The sequence below is a fragment of the Fundulus heteroclitus genome, chromosome 7 (assembly GCF_011125445.2).
Source record: "Fundulus heteroclitus isolate FHET01 chromosome 7, MU-UCD_Fhet_4.1, whole genome shotgun sequence".
Taxonomy (NCBI): Eukaryota; Metazoa; Chordata; class Actinopteri; order Cyprinodontiformes; family Fundulidae; genus Fundulus; species Fundulus heteroclitus.
Genome location: NC_046367.1, coordinates 17,583,381 through 17,598,573, shown reverse-complemented (window position 1 = coordinate 17,598,573; position 15,193 = coordinate 17,583,381). Strand labels below are relative to the sequence as shown.

The window sequence follows — 15,193 nt, the reverse complement described above, 5'->3', positions numbered from 1 at the left end:
TCTCTTCTCTCAGATTATTCCAGTAGATGTTGCATTTTGCCTTGAGTGCATTCTAATTAGTGCGATTAAATCCACTCCACTGGTATATGTACATAGGCAGTGATGATGCTAAAGCAAGCCTTATCGCCACAAGAATCAACAACAAGCGCTTGTGCCCTAACTTAGCCCCGAGGCCAAGTCTTATTGCAACTAATGCTTTTGTTCTATTTGTGGCTGGCTTCGTTGTGGGCGCTTTGATGTTGATCGCTCTAAGTGCTCTGATTTGCATATTTTCCTGTCCTTCCTGATATGTCTTTAATGATACTGTGCTGTCCAAGGCAGCTTTTTTGTAATGCCGTCTTGGTGCACAATACACGACGTGCCTAACCAAGTGGAAGCTGTGGTGGATGAACCACCGGAGCAGATTTTTTATTCTTTTCAGATAGCTGTTCTAAATGGTTTGTATTTACAATAACGGCTTTGTTGAGACATGTTTTTTTTTTTTCCTGTTATTCCATAAAACAACAAAGCAGCATCTATGGGACCAATAAACTGGAGTTCATCCATGTGTTCGAATACAACAGCTTTGAACTCCGGTAGCAGGGTGAGGTTGCCGCTCTCTGAAAGGCGGATTTTGAAGGCCGAAGCAAAAACACAAGGCGGACAATGATGAGAAAGACGGGTTATATGGTAGAACATAAAGCAACTAAAGAAGCCTTTTGATATCATCCCCTTTAAGTCCAGGGGGACTTTGTGATCTTGACATTTAGTCGGGGTATTCAGGGAGCACAGATAAAGTAACCGAGGTTCTTCTCAGAACTTCCCTTAAACCTCCCTGCTGTGATGTGACAGAAATGTTCCTGCACTTTTTCAGTTTTAATTAGAACATCTATTGTTTTGATGATGTTATCAACCATGAAGCATCCAAGAAGATTTAGGTGTAGGCTACAAACGTCAGAGAAAGTTACAAATTCTGACCGACTGGCACTTAGCTTCTACGCAGGTGAATCGTCGATCTTCTTGCTGTGTTCAAATGTTTTCACTCGTGATAACAAGAAAAGGTCTTAAATACTGCTCCGTCCACACTTATTGAAAAAAAGAAACCTAAAGAATACATGTAAATAGCTATAAAACAGATGTATCTTTTGTTAGAGTAAAATAATCTCAGTTACAAAATCTGAGATAAATTCAACATTTCATTGGAGAATATTTATCCAGCAGTGGGGGAAATGCCACATTTAAAAGTTGTGTTACTAACGGGTTTTCCCAGCAAATGTGGCAGGGAAACAAGCGCACACCATTACAGATCCACCACCGTACTAAACAGTGGGCATGAGGTGCTGATCCACACATGCGTCCATCGTTTTATTCTAGAGACATGTTGAATTATTTCTAAATCCTTCTGACTGTGTAGTGACAGGTGGCAGTGAAAAATGAGTCTCTGGGTTACATCCTATTTACAGCTCATGGAAACAGGCATCATCTATTAGTAATTAAAAGTTTTAGGCGCACTGATAAAATTAAAGTAGAATATACATTTATGAAAAGGCTTAGATAATTTTATTTTAAGCTATAACAAAAGGGGATCTCAACAAATTTTCATACTAATGCTATAAAACAATTGCATTTACTTCAAGGTTTTCTCTACCAATAAATGTTATTGGGGGAGTAGCCACATTATGGTGCCATGTCACATTCATTTCACTTTTCAGATGAGGTGGCGTCCTCACATGGAAATTTATATGTAAGCTGAACCTCCAGTGATTGTCCAAGACTACAACAACAGAAAGAAAATGTGCATTATTCAGTTTGGCTTGCAGATAAATGTAATTTCTGTCCGGTCACATAAAAACAAAGCCAAATGAAAAACAACGCATACGGCTGGTGCTTCTTTTTTGCGGGGAACCTATCCTCGACAAGCAGTTTACTCTGGCTCAAACAAGGCAGAACGGTCCGCGTTATGACTCATTCATGAAGCCTTTCAAGCAAAAGTGTTTAACTTGCCGAGATTACTCCATGCCAACTGTTTTAAGAAAACTTCTCCTAAGAAAACCTGGCCTGGCGCGGGGACTCGTTCTAATCGCGGCAGTTTAATATCAACGTCGATATGAGCCGGCGAAAGACGCCAGCTCTGCAGTCAACAGGGCCTGCGAGAGGCGACGTGCAACACATTGATAACATATGCATCCCTGTCCTTGAAACCAGCTCCATTTTGTTGGATTTCCACTTAAGGAAGTACTTTGGTATGTTTGCAAAAATCACATGTTAGACGAATGTTTGAATGCTTGGTGCCCTCGGATGGGGGTGGGGGGTGGTAGCGAGGTGATCATGCTGGAGCCTTTCCAGTAGCTGATGCATTACAGGCAGATTGCCCCCCCACCACCACCACCAAATCAGATTATTTGCTGTGGACTGACACCACACTGAGATGACATCTCCTTTTGAGTGGAGAGGGAGGGGGTGGATGGGGGTTCCACTCACACGCTGGCCTCTACTTAAGCAGCAACTTCGGTAATTCATTTATGTCCCAGATATGGCTTCAGCCTTTTGAATAACACAAGAGCACTGCATTTACCATTAGAGAAATGAATGTCACCTACAATGCTGTGAAAAACTATTTGCTCCCTTACAGATTTCTTCTGCTGTTGCCGTTGTTTGCCAACAAACATTTTTTTTTGAGGCACTGGGGCCTTTATTTGACAGTAGGCCGACAGAAAATGGGTCTGCGAGGGAGGTGGAAGACATGTGAAAAAGTTTAACGTTTAAGTTTAATGGGCCGGGACTTGAACCTGGGACCTGGGAACCTGGGACTCCAGTGAACCACAGAGAGAGTCATACCATATATTTCAACGGCTAACAAAGAACCAAAATTTCTTTTTGCCGTTGCCTAGTCAAAATCCCGACTCAAATCTGAAAGAGATACTGTAACGTGACCTTAAACAGGCCGATCATGCTTAGAAGCCCTCCAGTTAAAAGACTTCTGCTGAACAGGGTTCATCCACACTAATGTCTCACTGCCTGCTATCACAATCACTTGATGGCCGTTGCTGCTGACAAGGGTGGCCCAGCCACCCTTATTTAGGTTTAGGGTTTTATTACTTTTTCCACAGAGAGCCAGGCTGGTTTGGATAGTTTGTTCCTTTAAAGTTTTAAAACATAATTTGAAAACAGTATTTTATGTTTACTCTGGCTATTTTTGTCTGATATCAGATTTTTTTTGAGGATTTGAATCTCTTAAGTGACAAAAAGAGAGGAACTTTGTAATGGGGAAAGAACGTTTTGACAGCCCTATGCCTCGTCAATGGTTTTCATCCTGTACTGTGCTGATCAAAAAACAAATATATATATATATATTTGAATGTTTTATGATGCTTTTACAGAGTACAGAATTGCTGTTGTGAGATGAGCCATATTCTAATATTTATACTTTCTCAGCATACAATTAGCATGTCACTTTGAGCTGCTGAGCGGATCATAATCCGCCGGCGCTCTGATCGGGTTTAAAATAGTTTCCAGTGTGCAGCAGGTAATTTACTGTCACTTCTTTGTGTCTCTACAACCCCCCCACCCCCCCCCTTCAGTCCCGCTGCCTGTCGTAAGGTTAGCCCACCCTGTAATTGATACTAAATTCATCATGATGCCGATCGCACAGTTCAAGTGCTTTAGTGTACCTAAGAGTGGCGTCGCTCCTGTCCCCGGTTTGTCATCGCCTTCACCAGTTCATGCATAAAATTAGGCAGCCGTGCTCGTTGACACGGAGTGTCTCAATTCCTTTTATGCCCTGATAAATAAACCGTGTTTCTATTGTTTTCCTTTAACACCAGAGACTCAGAAGATAAGCTGTAGTTGTTATTTTTTTTATCAGTGTAAAAAGAAAGTTGGATTTCTTTTTTTTTTTTTTCTTCTTTTTTTTTTGTGAACCGACACGAAGTTAATCTGATTTTAATTTAATTATCCGAGTTAGTTGCGGAGGGCACAGGCATTGGGGTGTTTGTTGTAAGAATGTTCTGACATTGGCGCAGGTATGGGGCAGCTAGCATGTTAATTAATGATGAAGATCCTGACAATATGCAGAGGCATGACAGCGTTAAGCCAGTCGGCTGCTGCTTCCTTTGCATATTAATAGATCCTTCATTATTATTTAATATGACAGCTGCTCCAAGGGCTACCATCAGACCTTGTCTCCGTTATTTGCTGTTTTGTGCTCCCCATGTGACAGTGCCATGCTATTCTCTGTTTGTTTGAAACCCTTTCTTTTTTTTTTTTTTTTTTTTTTTTGGTGTGGCTCTCTACATGATGTGCTGTTTGTTTTGCGCTCCGGAGGATTCTCGCTCCTCTGTGCTCCGGTATCAGAAAAGTGTCTGAATCTAAAGGTGACTTTGAAAGAATATATGATGCTGGATTGTTTTGTTTGCATAGTAATGAATGCAGATTAGCGGCGGGCGGGACTGGCCTTGTTGACGCTCAGGCTTCTGGTGGCTAATAGACCTGTTGGTGGGCACCAGCGTCCCCCGTACACGTTATGTGGATATGACAATCGATCTGGTGAAACGAAACAATTATCAGAACAAAGATTTCCATTCACGGACTGTGTCTCTCAGTCAAAGGCAGGATGAGGGTGGTGGTTGAATAATAAATGAAAAAGGGTAGAGCGATCACCCAGTCCATTTCACAATAGTATTAATCAATTTCCTGGATTTTGATTGACACATTTGATCAACACCTGTTACCCCTTTTGAAATAAGACAGGAAGTAGTATTCGAGTTGCCCTGCTGTATTGCGCAGAGTGGACTGAAAAAAAATTACCTTGTTACAAAACCATGAAAGAAGCCTCCACAACCTTTAAGTGATAAATGTGACAAGATTTTAGGTGCTTATTTGAATAATAAAACGCAACATTGTGTAAGCACTATGAGCTTCCATTGGTGCTGAATCTACTATTCCAAAATATTACATTTCTTAGTCTAAACTAGATCATGCTAACATTGAACACAGATTCTGTTACAAAAGCGCTGAAGTAGCTTCCACCACGTTAAATCCCTTATTTGACAATATTTGCGGTTGTCTGTGAAAAGAAAAAGACAATATGTAGGTTGGAGACAAGGTACAAATGAACCATAGGAGCTGTGAGAATACAGGGACAGGCTAACTGCTAGCCACTTCACGATGCTGACCCATCAGCGCTAAACTAATGAGACTCTTGACAGTTTTTTAAAAAAAAATCAGTCCAAAATCTCTATTTCCAAATCTACAATGATCATACCAAACTCGTCACTGAACAGAGTTTTTGTTTTTTGTAAACACTCTTTGTTAATTTGGAGATATTGAACCTATTTTGTGAAAATAGAGAAATGTTGTCACCTTAGACTTAGAAATAAAATATCTGAATATATGGGTATTTCAGTTCTGGAAGAAAAAAATTAAAACCGATTACAAATTTTGTAAATCTGGTTTATTCTTTTCCGCCAGATATTGCGTAGAGGCTCATCTCGTTACAACTCTAGTAAGCACTGTAGCAACAATGCCCAGTTGCTAAAGCTGGCATTTGCTTTTGTAGGTCTTGTTAGGGTGAAAGCGGAGGGATATTTCTAAATGGATCTGTCCTACATTGGATGATACTGCAGAGAACCAATATATAAGACAACTTTGAGATTGTAAAAACCTAAAAAGAGAACATTTTCAATGCTTTTTAGGCATCATCTTAGGGCCATCGTTGCATAAGACAAAGAACATAAAACTTGTCAACAAATGACTGGATTGTTCTACAATGATCAGAGGTTCTGTAAATCAGAGTTTGTGGCTTGTTACTTTAACGGTATATAGTTAAGCTCAAAATTATTCATACCCCTGGCAGATTTAGGTTTAAAGTTTGTTTTTGTTTTTTCAAAATTTTACCAACATGTTTTGTTCTAATTGGAAGTTAAATTAACATTTTTGGAGTGCCAGAGTCCAGAGACATATTTTAATCTGACAATCTCTTCACCTCATCACCATATACGACACATTGTCACTCTACCTGTGAAAAAGCTGGTCAGCAATTATCAGAGAGGTTTGATTGTTGTAATACCAGTAAAGATGTTTCCACAAAATATTTAGAGAGGTATTAATAACTTTTTACACACCAATTCTACAATAAAAGTGAATAAAAAAATAACAACAATCATAATTTTTCCAATCAACAGACTTTTTACATTGTTTTATTGGGCATCGCTACATCAGGCGACTGTGACTGAGTAGACAGAGTAAGCAATTTTGTGGATTCGATTTGAGTTTCTCTTGCCACATGTTGATGTGCCCCTTGGCAAGGCACTTAATCTCCAGTTGCCCATGTATTGGTAGATGAATGTGTTATTGGGTGCATGTGGCTATAGCGTAAATCGCTTTGAGTGGTCAGTGTGACTGGGAAGGCGCTATATAAATTCAGTCCATTTACAATCTTTTGAGAAATGTCGGTCTCATTTCCTGTCAGAAATAAACATATCGGTTGACTAAAAATGATTTAAAATCGAAATCTGCAATGGCTATTTATAATTTTCTGTCTTAACTGTATGTAGAAAACACACTTATGAGGATTATGAATCTGCCAAATATTGCCTAAAGTCCATCTTGTTCTTGTGAACTCAATATTCTGTCTTGTTGTCTGGTGAACTGGATGCATCAACCTTTGCTTTTCCTAAATGTATTTATTTCCCTTTTCTTCGTTTTTTTTTTTATTGCTCCTACAGTTAATCTGGTCTACATTGGAGGACAGACCGGCTGTGTCGCTTTAAACTGTGGCTCTTCTCACAAGTTAGAGAGCATCAGAGAGCTCCACTGCGGCACTCCCCGTGAGCGGCACCTGATTTGTGGGGGGAATTTATCACACAAACAACCCAGAGGTGATTTCAATATTTACTCGGCAGTCTGTTCTGCATACGTCTCATTTGGAAAACAGTTGACTCTTGCCCATTACACACAAATGAAGGCTGACCTTCAGACTGGGCAGAGGCCACATTCATTATGTGAAGAAGTATTACCTTCTTATGAGGCGGTGCCGTCCCCCCACCCCCCCCCCACCCCACCCCACCCCCCTACCCCCCCTTCCCCGTCTTGCTTTGCTTATGCATATGGAACAGCAGCCAGGGTCCATTGCAAACGAGAGGGCCCAGGCTGACATGATGTATACTGTACGTCAATATGGTACTGATGTATTTTAAGATGCAAACAAGGCTTTAAATTATATGCACCTCCATGTCAGTGACTCAGAGTGACTCTCACCATCTGGGCTGCAGGATGAGAAAAGAGGTTGTCCAGGCCCTGTGTGCTCCAGCGTGCATGTTTTTACTGTGTGTTTGCATCTATTAGAGCCACGCGTACGATTCCCACCTCTCCTTGTACTCGTGTCTCCTTCTCGAATGCATTGCTAATAGCTGCGTTGAGTCCCATCACCGAGACGTGACAGCTTAGTGATGATAAACGTAGACGCTGCTTTGTTCTGCGTCAAACGTAAGGCAAACCCGCATATCAACTACAAACAGCTCCCGTGAAAAGGAGGCAGGTGATATACGGTATTGTGGTTATGAGTTATAACAGTAATAGGTACATATCTTGTTGGGGGTTTTTTCCCCCCCTTTTTTTTTTTAGCTCTGCATCTTTTGATTTTTGTCGCTGGGGTTGGCGAGAGTTGCGGGACTCTCCTGAGACTCACCGGGGCCTGGAGGAGCTTTAGCACTTTATCAGTCCCTGCTGTTTGAGACCGGCCTCATGAATAAAGATTTCAGTCACGTTCGATACACCAGAAACCCCAGAACTACCACAATGACAAACCAGTGTTTTATGATCTCTGCAGTGTGCCTGGCATACGTGCGTCTATAATCTCCCTCTCCTTATATCAATCATAGCGGGTTCATTTTGATTGATGTCGGACAACTGTGTCACAACTTGCTATTCTACAGCGTATTTGGGGGATTGTGGTGGAAATATGAATGATTATTTAAAATGTGATGTCAATATTCATTTAGTCTACTCAGGAGGAAGAGCGTTTTTTTTTGGCACGAGCAGACGCATGCAAAATCCTCTAAGCCATTTGGCATTTTGTCAGAAATGTTTAGGCGATATGCATACGAACCAATGAGAGGTAATTGGTTTACAGTGCTCTTTAAGCTATGGTGAAACAGGATGAATTTTCTTTAGGTTTTTAAAAAACAAGCCAGAAAACCTTAAAACGCCCAGAATGCTGAATTCTGTGATTAGTGTTGAAGTGTGGGGAGTAACAGTTAACTTGACTGAAATGTCATAGTATTAACACAAATACTTAAGAGAAAGACTTAACATAATGTAGTTCCTTCTATACAAATAATTAAAAACATTGATATTTTTAATGTCATTTATGTATTGTTGTTTACATTTCTATTAATAGACTTGTTAGACAGACCAATTTGTAGGACTATCTTCTTTCCAATGTGTTACCCTTATGAGAATGATGGGTGGCTTTCCTTTAGCTTCTTGGATTTCACAAAATGTTTCCAGGTTGATGAATTTGTATTTCTTTTAAGTATAAAAAGGTGTAGTACTCCTCTTTCAGCCAGCTGACCAGAAGTGTTTTGCAACATGCGGGTCATTATTACACTGTACTTTGGTTTCTCGCTCACTTTCTCTATCCTCTAATTAACCTTTTCTTTTTATATTGCAGGAACTTTGACATACTTTGCCAGTAAATGAGCCTGATTTTCTTTGTATAGTAAATTACCAGAATACATATTTCCTATAATTACCAGTTATTTAGGTTTATCTTTCTTAGACTTTGCTTTCTTTGCTCTTTGTAGAGTAACACAAGCTGATATTAGCTTGTTAATTAAGCAGGCTGTCTGATTGAGGAGCTAGCTTGGGTAGTGGGGATTACTTAAGTTACCAGCTTTAATGTCTTGCTTTTTTGTGACGACAAATATTTTAAATAGATAAATTAGTCCTTTTTTTTGTCAGCAAAGGTAAAGTGTACAAGGCTGTTTTAAGCCAGCTGACTGGCTGTGTGCAGCCCTGTGTCATTTTATACTTCATACAAACAGGCCCTAAACATTTGGAAGTGTATGGTGGGAAGTTTTTGGGCTTTTGAAATCGTAGTTTTTTAAATTGTGATAATGGAAACCACCGCCATGCCTCACACCAATGTTTCTGTTGTTCTCAAAATCCTACTTTGTCTTTGTTTTTACCTTTCAAATGTATCTTTTTGATTGAAAGTACCATATTTTATCTTACTTTTGTTGTCTAGTCTTTTTGTAAATGCATTTACTTAAGGTATAATTATTTTTCTTTTCAAAGGATAATATCTTAAATATCACCTTTTTAAAAGCTTTATGAAAAATTGCACACTCTTAAAACTAAACTACCATAGGAAAAAAAAAAATCAAGTGCCTGCTACAATGCTTTTAGCTTGAGTTTATTTAAACCTCAGCACTATTTATGTTGATTAGATCACTTAAACACAATTTAATTTGTCACCAACAGATTCATTGCCTGTGTTGCTAGAGCGTCGCTAGTTTTTTTTTTTTTTTTTTCCTTCCCTCCAGCGTCAAACAGTATTTGAAACACCCACTGCGCATTATAAGTTGTGCACACAAAATGCCTGCATCATGCACTATTATCTCGACTGCATCTGTTCCTATCAGGGAACAAATACATCAGTACAGAGGCGAGGATTGCTCGGAGTCCTCCAAACATTCATAAAAATCATACGCTGCCACACACACACACACACACACACACAGGGACCCATCTCATCAGCATGATAACCCGCTGCGAAGATCTCCCCTGTCAGACGATGAAACACCAAGCTGGCATTTCACAGGAGCTCGTTCGGCATAGTGCATGAAATTATTTAGCGTTTCCCCTTCTTCTTATTTATGTCAGTTTCGTTTGTTTGCCCGGTTCACCGAAGGCTGGGCTGTGGAAGGGGGTCTCGCAGGTGCCGTTGCTCAGCCCCGGCAGACGGTGCGGCGGGTCTGTAAAGCGCTCTGTCTTTGCCTCCTCTCTCCAGGCCTGACAGCGGCCGCGGCAGCAGCTGCCAACGCAGCCATCGCAGAGGCCATGAAGGTCAAGAAGATCAAGCTGGAGGCGATGAGCGGCTACCACGGCAACGCCAACCACCACGGGGCTGACGGAGAGAATGGAGACCTCAGCTCCGGCGTCGGTGAGGATGCCCTTTGCACACACACACGCGCACTGTCACAGACACATCTGCACTCACATTAATGGATGACAGATGCGTGCTGCAAAGCATTTTAATACAACTTATCAGACACGGACATTCTGCACAATTTATTCTCGGCGTTGGCCATTTATCCCAGTATGAGCTGCACTCCATGTTTCTTTATCAAAATAAAAGAAAATAAGGCGCATAACCTGATTACTGCCACTACTTGTTGCTTGTCTAACACTGTAGTTGCGGACTTATTAAAGAAAGGTTTCAGTTCAGCCGGTTGAAATTTAATGAGTATTTTAGTCCAGGAAACAACATTATTACTCAATTTAGCGTAAAAGTTCTACAAATTGCGTGTCTCGCTGCTGAACACTGGTTTTGGTTTCTCAGTGTAACCAGTGGTGGCCGGTCATTAAAAAATGTTGGGGAGGCGCACTAGAGGCCGGGGATTACAACCCAACAGTAAACTCCACATGGTCGTAAATCCGTCCCCATTCACGTACCTGCTGCTGGATTTTTAAGTCCTATAATGGTTCATTTGTCTGCTTTTTTTCTCCTACAGCGAAAATTACCAAATTTTTCCCCCCCGTGCCATTCTCCAGTCTTGTCGTTGTTGCTGTCTGGCTCTTCAGTGTTCGTATGTTTAAATCAAATTTACGTCCGCGCACCTATTTGACAAACCACCGCTGAGTTGAAACTGGTATAGATAAGAAGCGGCGTGTACTTACCTGCCAGGCAACTGATAGCGACAAAATGATTGACTGTTTACTGTAATTTATCCTAACTTATTTCTTGACAAACGGATCCAAAGCACAACATTCGGAATTTCTTTGTTTCTGGAGATGATTTGTTTGCATTTCATATTCTTCTCCTTTAGTTTGCTGCTGTTCGGTTTGCCTCCTTTGTATCTACGTGAGAAAAGTCGAGTTTAAAAAAAAGTATGGGGTTCCTGTACCGTCTAGAGAAAGAATAGAATTTGATTTAATGGGTATAATATCATGTGACATGTGAATTTCTCCAATGTGAGATCAATAAAGCCTATCTTATCTTAAGATAAGCCTATCTTATCTTATCTTATAATTTTTACAGCCTGAAGCCTACTACTTCTAGTGGGACCCCTGCAGTGTGTATTTCCATCAATGCTCAACATTTTTCTTTTTTTTTTATGAAAACATATTTTCACAAATGATTTTAGATATTTGGGTGTCCTTTTGGGGAGAAAAAATCGGAACCCCTGTGTCAGACTTTCACGTAAAAATCGTAATCAACCGGAAAAAGCCTGATCGGTACATGTCTAGAACATAAGCTTACAGATGATGGCACCCAGCTAGGTAAATGCGTTGGACTCAAATATCCACAATGCTTCAAAAACGGCTGAAAAACTAGAAATGTGCGAAGGGAGAAGTACGACATTTTGAAATGGAAAACCTGTAGGAACTATGCATTTAAAATGCACTCAGAAGCAAAGAGTGGAAAATCTCTGCTTATGCTACCACCTGCACTTACGCCCGTTTCTTTCAGCAGTTCAATCTAACGTCCTGTCAGGCTGCAGCCAGGATCCCGCCTGAAGCCTAAGTGGTCTTACTCATGCAGCTCAACTTAAAACCAAAGATTTGTTTAGAACACCCAAAGCCCCGCTGTTTGTCCAGTTGTTTATAACATGGTAAGCTGCTGAATTCGATGTGTTCGCATGTAGTGGAAGCTCTGTATTCAGCGCGAGTGGGAGTCTTGTTTTCTCTTGAAGTCTGTTATGTTGAAAGAAAAAAAAAAAAAAAGGGGGCCTAATTGCGGAGTGAAGCTGTGAGCACAGTTTACCCCAGCTATCAGCTTTTTAACACGATCTAATTGAATTGCTGTGAGAGCTCTGGTTTTTCACCATGTGCCGTTTCAATTAATTATTAGCCCTAAAAAGCAGAAAGAGTTCCGTAATATCACACGCAACCACTTAGTGAATTAAAGAGACTGATAATGTACGTTGGTGCAGATTCACGAGGCCCTTTTTCAGAATTATAAAACCAGATGTAATCCCCGCAGCTTGGGACGCTAAATTGAGGTTTCCATTCACTTACTGTAATAAACGGCCGCATTTCTAAAGCAACACTTGACACAGTGGAGCTCGTGGCGCGGGAGATGAAAACAGGATGTGTTTCAAAGCCGACTTAACAATGCAAAATGCATAAACCGTGAGGTCATCACTCCGAGAGAATGGAGTGTGTAAAAGAAGAAGAAAGGAAAAAAAAAAAAAAACAGAGAATATGAGCCAGCGAGGTCACGGAAATAAAGATAAATGTGAGCACCAAACAGCAAGGCTATGGCAATGGAGCTAATAAGAAACTGTTTTATCTTTTTACAATTTAAATTGTAACCTTGAGTCGCGCAGTCAGCCACACAAGGCTCTCCGGAAGAATCATAATTCTGGGGAGGGGGGGAAAAAAAAAAAAAAAGAAAAAAAGGGAGGGAGCGCTTCTAGGTGTGGGCCGCGGCATTAGCTCTTTGAGTGAAATATATGGCAGTGACGCCTCTCAGGCCCATCCACAATCAATTGGATTCTTTTCCTTTAATATTTACTTGCAGCGATGAGATGCTCGTCTGCATGGTGATGAACAGTCTGCCACTGGCGTTTGAAGGTGACCTGTCAGTGAGTATGGACAAATCTCTCGCTCGCAGAAATGTAGAAAATAAATCATTAGGGGCAGGCAGTCAGAAGTCGGGGAGGGATGTGAGGGGGGTGCTCGCTCTCCCTCTCTCCTCGGATTTAAATCAGCTCAGATTTATGATTTGAATTAATGCTCCGTTTGGTCAAAGGAATGTTCGCAGAGACAAATGATGTTTGGTACTGAAACCATCCTAATATTGATCACTGGGTGTCGCAGCAATCTCTTGTTTATATCAAGCACTCTCCTGTGACAGGGTGGCCAGCAGGAGTCATCCTGATAATACGCTGGAGATATATGGCCCTGGTTCTGCACTGTGGAGCCGTGAAACGAAGGAACCAGGACGCCGCCGCCCTCTTCTTTATCCACCCCCCTCTGACTCTAAAACTTGTTTTTTTTTTTTTTTTGATGGAAGCATTTTGTAAATTCGCCAAAAAACAAAAAAGCCCTGGGTCAGTCTGATGGGATTTACGACTGGAACTAATTTAGAGCGTGAATGTCTACAATGTTCAAATATCTAAAGCACCGATCACCGATTTTGTGGTAAATTTCCTCTTCCTCTTATCCGAATCTGATTTCTCTTTTAGAACAAATAACAACAAACTGAACTTGTCTCCCATTTTCTGCATAAATAGAAGGTACCTCTCGTAAAACCAAAATGTTTGTAGTCAAATAAAACAATAATTTTCCCCCGGACACGGACCTATCTCCCTCTCTGTCTTTCTGGAAATATACGCAGTGAAGTCCCCCAGGTTATGAGGCAGAGGTGTCTGCTGAAATACAACCCAACTATTAGGATTTACAGCACATCTCATTTAATCTTTTACAAGACGGATTACGGGTTCCTATTTTTTTTTTCTGTGTTTTTGTACTCCTCAAAATGAAAGAGTGCACTCCATTACAAGATACGGTTCAACTTTTTTGGGGGGATTCATAACAAATAGAAGCTTAAAAAGTGGACACAAAACAAAATCGTTATTTGCTGACAAATACTAAATTGTTAACTCGTTAATTCTGTGATTTGGAGTTTAAAGGAGCTTTAAGCAGCCTTCAGTCATGAATAGTCATTCCTGTTCATAGTGGGAACACTATGGCACAAAAACACACGCACACGGTGTCTGTGCATGTGTGAGAGTGTGTGTAAGGGAGAACGCAAGAAAGAGAGGGCCGTCTATGTTACACAGCTCTGCAGTCAAACAGGATTTCTCTACTACTTTAAAGACAACATGATAACAGTTGCAATATTTTGGTATACCGTAACATTTCAGGCCCAGTACTTTCAAACTCTGCTTGTGTTTCACAGCCCTTCATGGGTACCACTGGTGCATCTACTGGTGCATCTTCACCATTATCACAAATCAGTAGAAACGTAGGGAAAGTGTTTCTGGCTGCAGTTTTGTTTGGGACCGTCGCTCAGAGGGCAACTGGCTTGGGAATTACCTAACGCTGTTTTAAACTCCGACTCCAAGGAGACAGACGGACATATTGTAATCATCCAGCTCAAAGCCACACGCAACGAACATGTTTGCTTAAACAAATCATGTGACCACCAACGATAGGAATTGATATGTTAATGCGCGTGTGTCCAATAATAGCACTTGAGGACGCGGATCCATTTAATCAGGAAGAACCACTCGATAAAAGCCACAGAGGGAAGGGAAAATCGGGCTCATGCAAAAATACAGGTGCTTTATCTTGGTGTTTGTCTGAGGCAGACCTTTTTTTTTTTTTTTTTTTTATGAAGCGCTCAAAGAGAAAGACAGAAGAGCCAGCCAGTGAAGGACACTCTGTGCTGTTTGCGGAGTTGGATTGCCCGCCGCCGTCTTTGTGTTGATGTAAATTGAACAGGCTAATGTTTCTCTCTCTCTCGCATTAAATATTCATTACAATTAGACCTTCCTGTTTGCATCAATGTTATTAATTATGAGGGAAAAACTTCAGTCCTTTGACAAAATACTAAATCACAGACGGAGAAATTGTGTGAGGGGAAGAAGTGATGGGTAAAGAAGTAGAAATGACAAATAACCGTGAAGGGACATGGAATTAGAGGTGTGTGTGTGTGTGTGGGGGGGGGGGGGTCTTTGATTTTTCTCCCCTCACACTCTTTAGTTGTGCAGTGGGAGCCCTCTCAAAGCATAATGTGGATTGTTCCTGCGCCTCTCAGGAAATGCCACAATTACAGATCACAGACCGAGTGAAAACACGTGTGGCGCTCGGCCTTGAGGGGGATAAACCGCCCGCGCCGTCCCCTCCCAACGCATTGACCCCAGCCACAACCTTCATTACTGGCAGCAAAAAAAAAAATATCGTCAGCTGCCCGCTAACAAACACCTGCCAATTTCAAGGGAAAGAATTGCTTTTTCTTTTTTTTTTTCCAGAGTGCAGA

The 15,193-nt window shown here is 41.0% G+C and overlaps 1 protein-coding gene across 6 annotated transcripts in view; it reads left to right on the top strand.

Moving 5' to 3' along the window:
• The window catches only part of dachd (dachshund d), a 151,778-nt gene that overhangs the window by 84,944 nt on the left and 51,641 nt on the right, over nucleotides 1-15,193 (top strand). For 3 of the 6 annotated variants that reach the window (XM_036139067.1, XM_021317421.2, XM_021317420.2), the window contains exons 3-4: nucleotides 6,705-6,857; nucleotides 9,992-10,144. The exons of 1 other annotated variant lie outside the window; for it this stretch is intronic. In XM_036139067.1, the coding sequence (XP_035994960.1) occupies nucleotides 6,705-6,857; nucleotides 9,992-10,144 (306 nt within the window). The remainder of the gene's footprint in view (nucleotides 1-6,704; nucleotides 6,858-9,991; nucleotides 10,145-15,193) is intronic. 2 more of the 6 variants (XM_036139068.1, XM_012864406.3) reach the window with 1 other exon arrangement.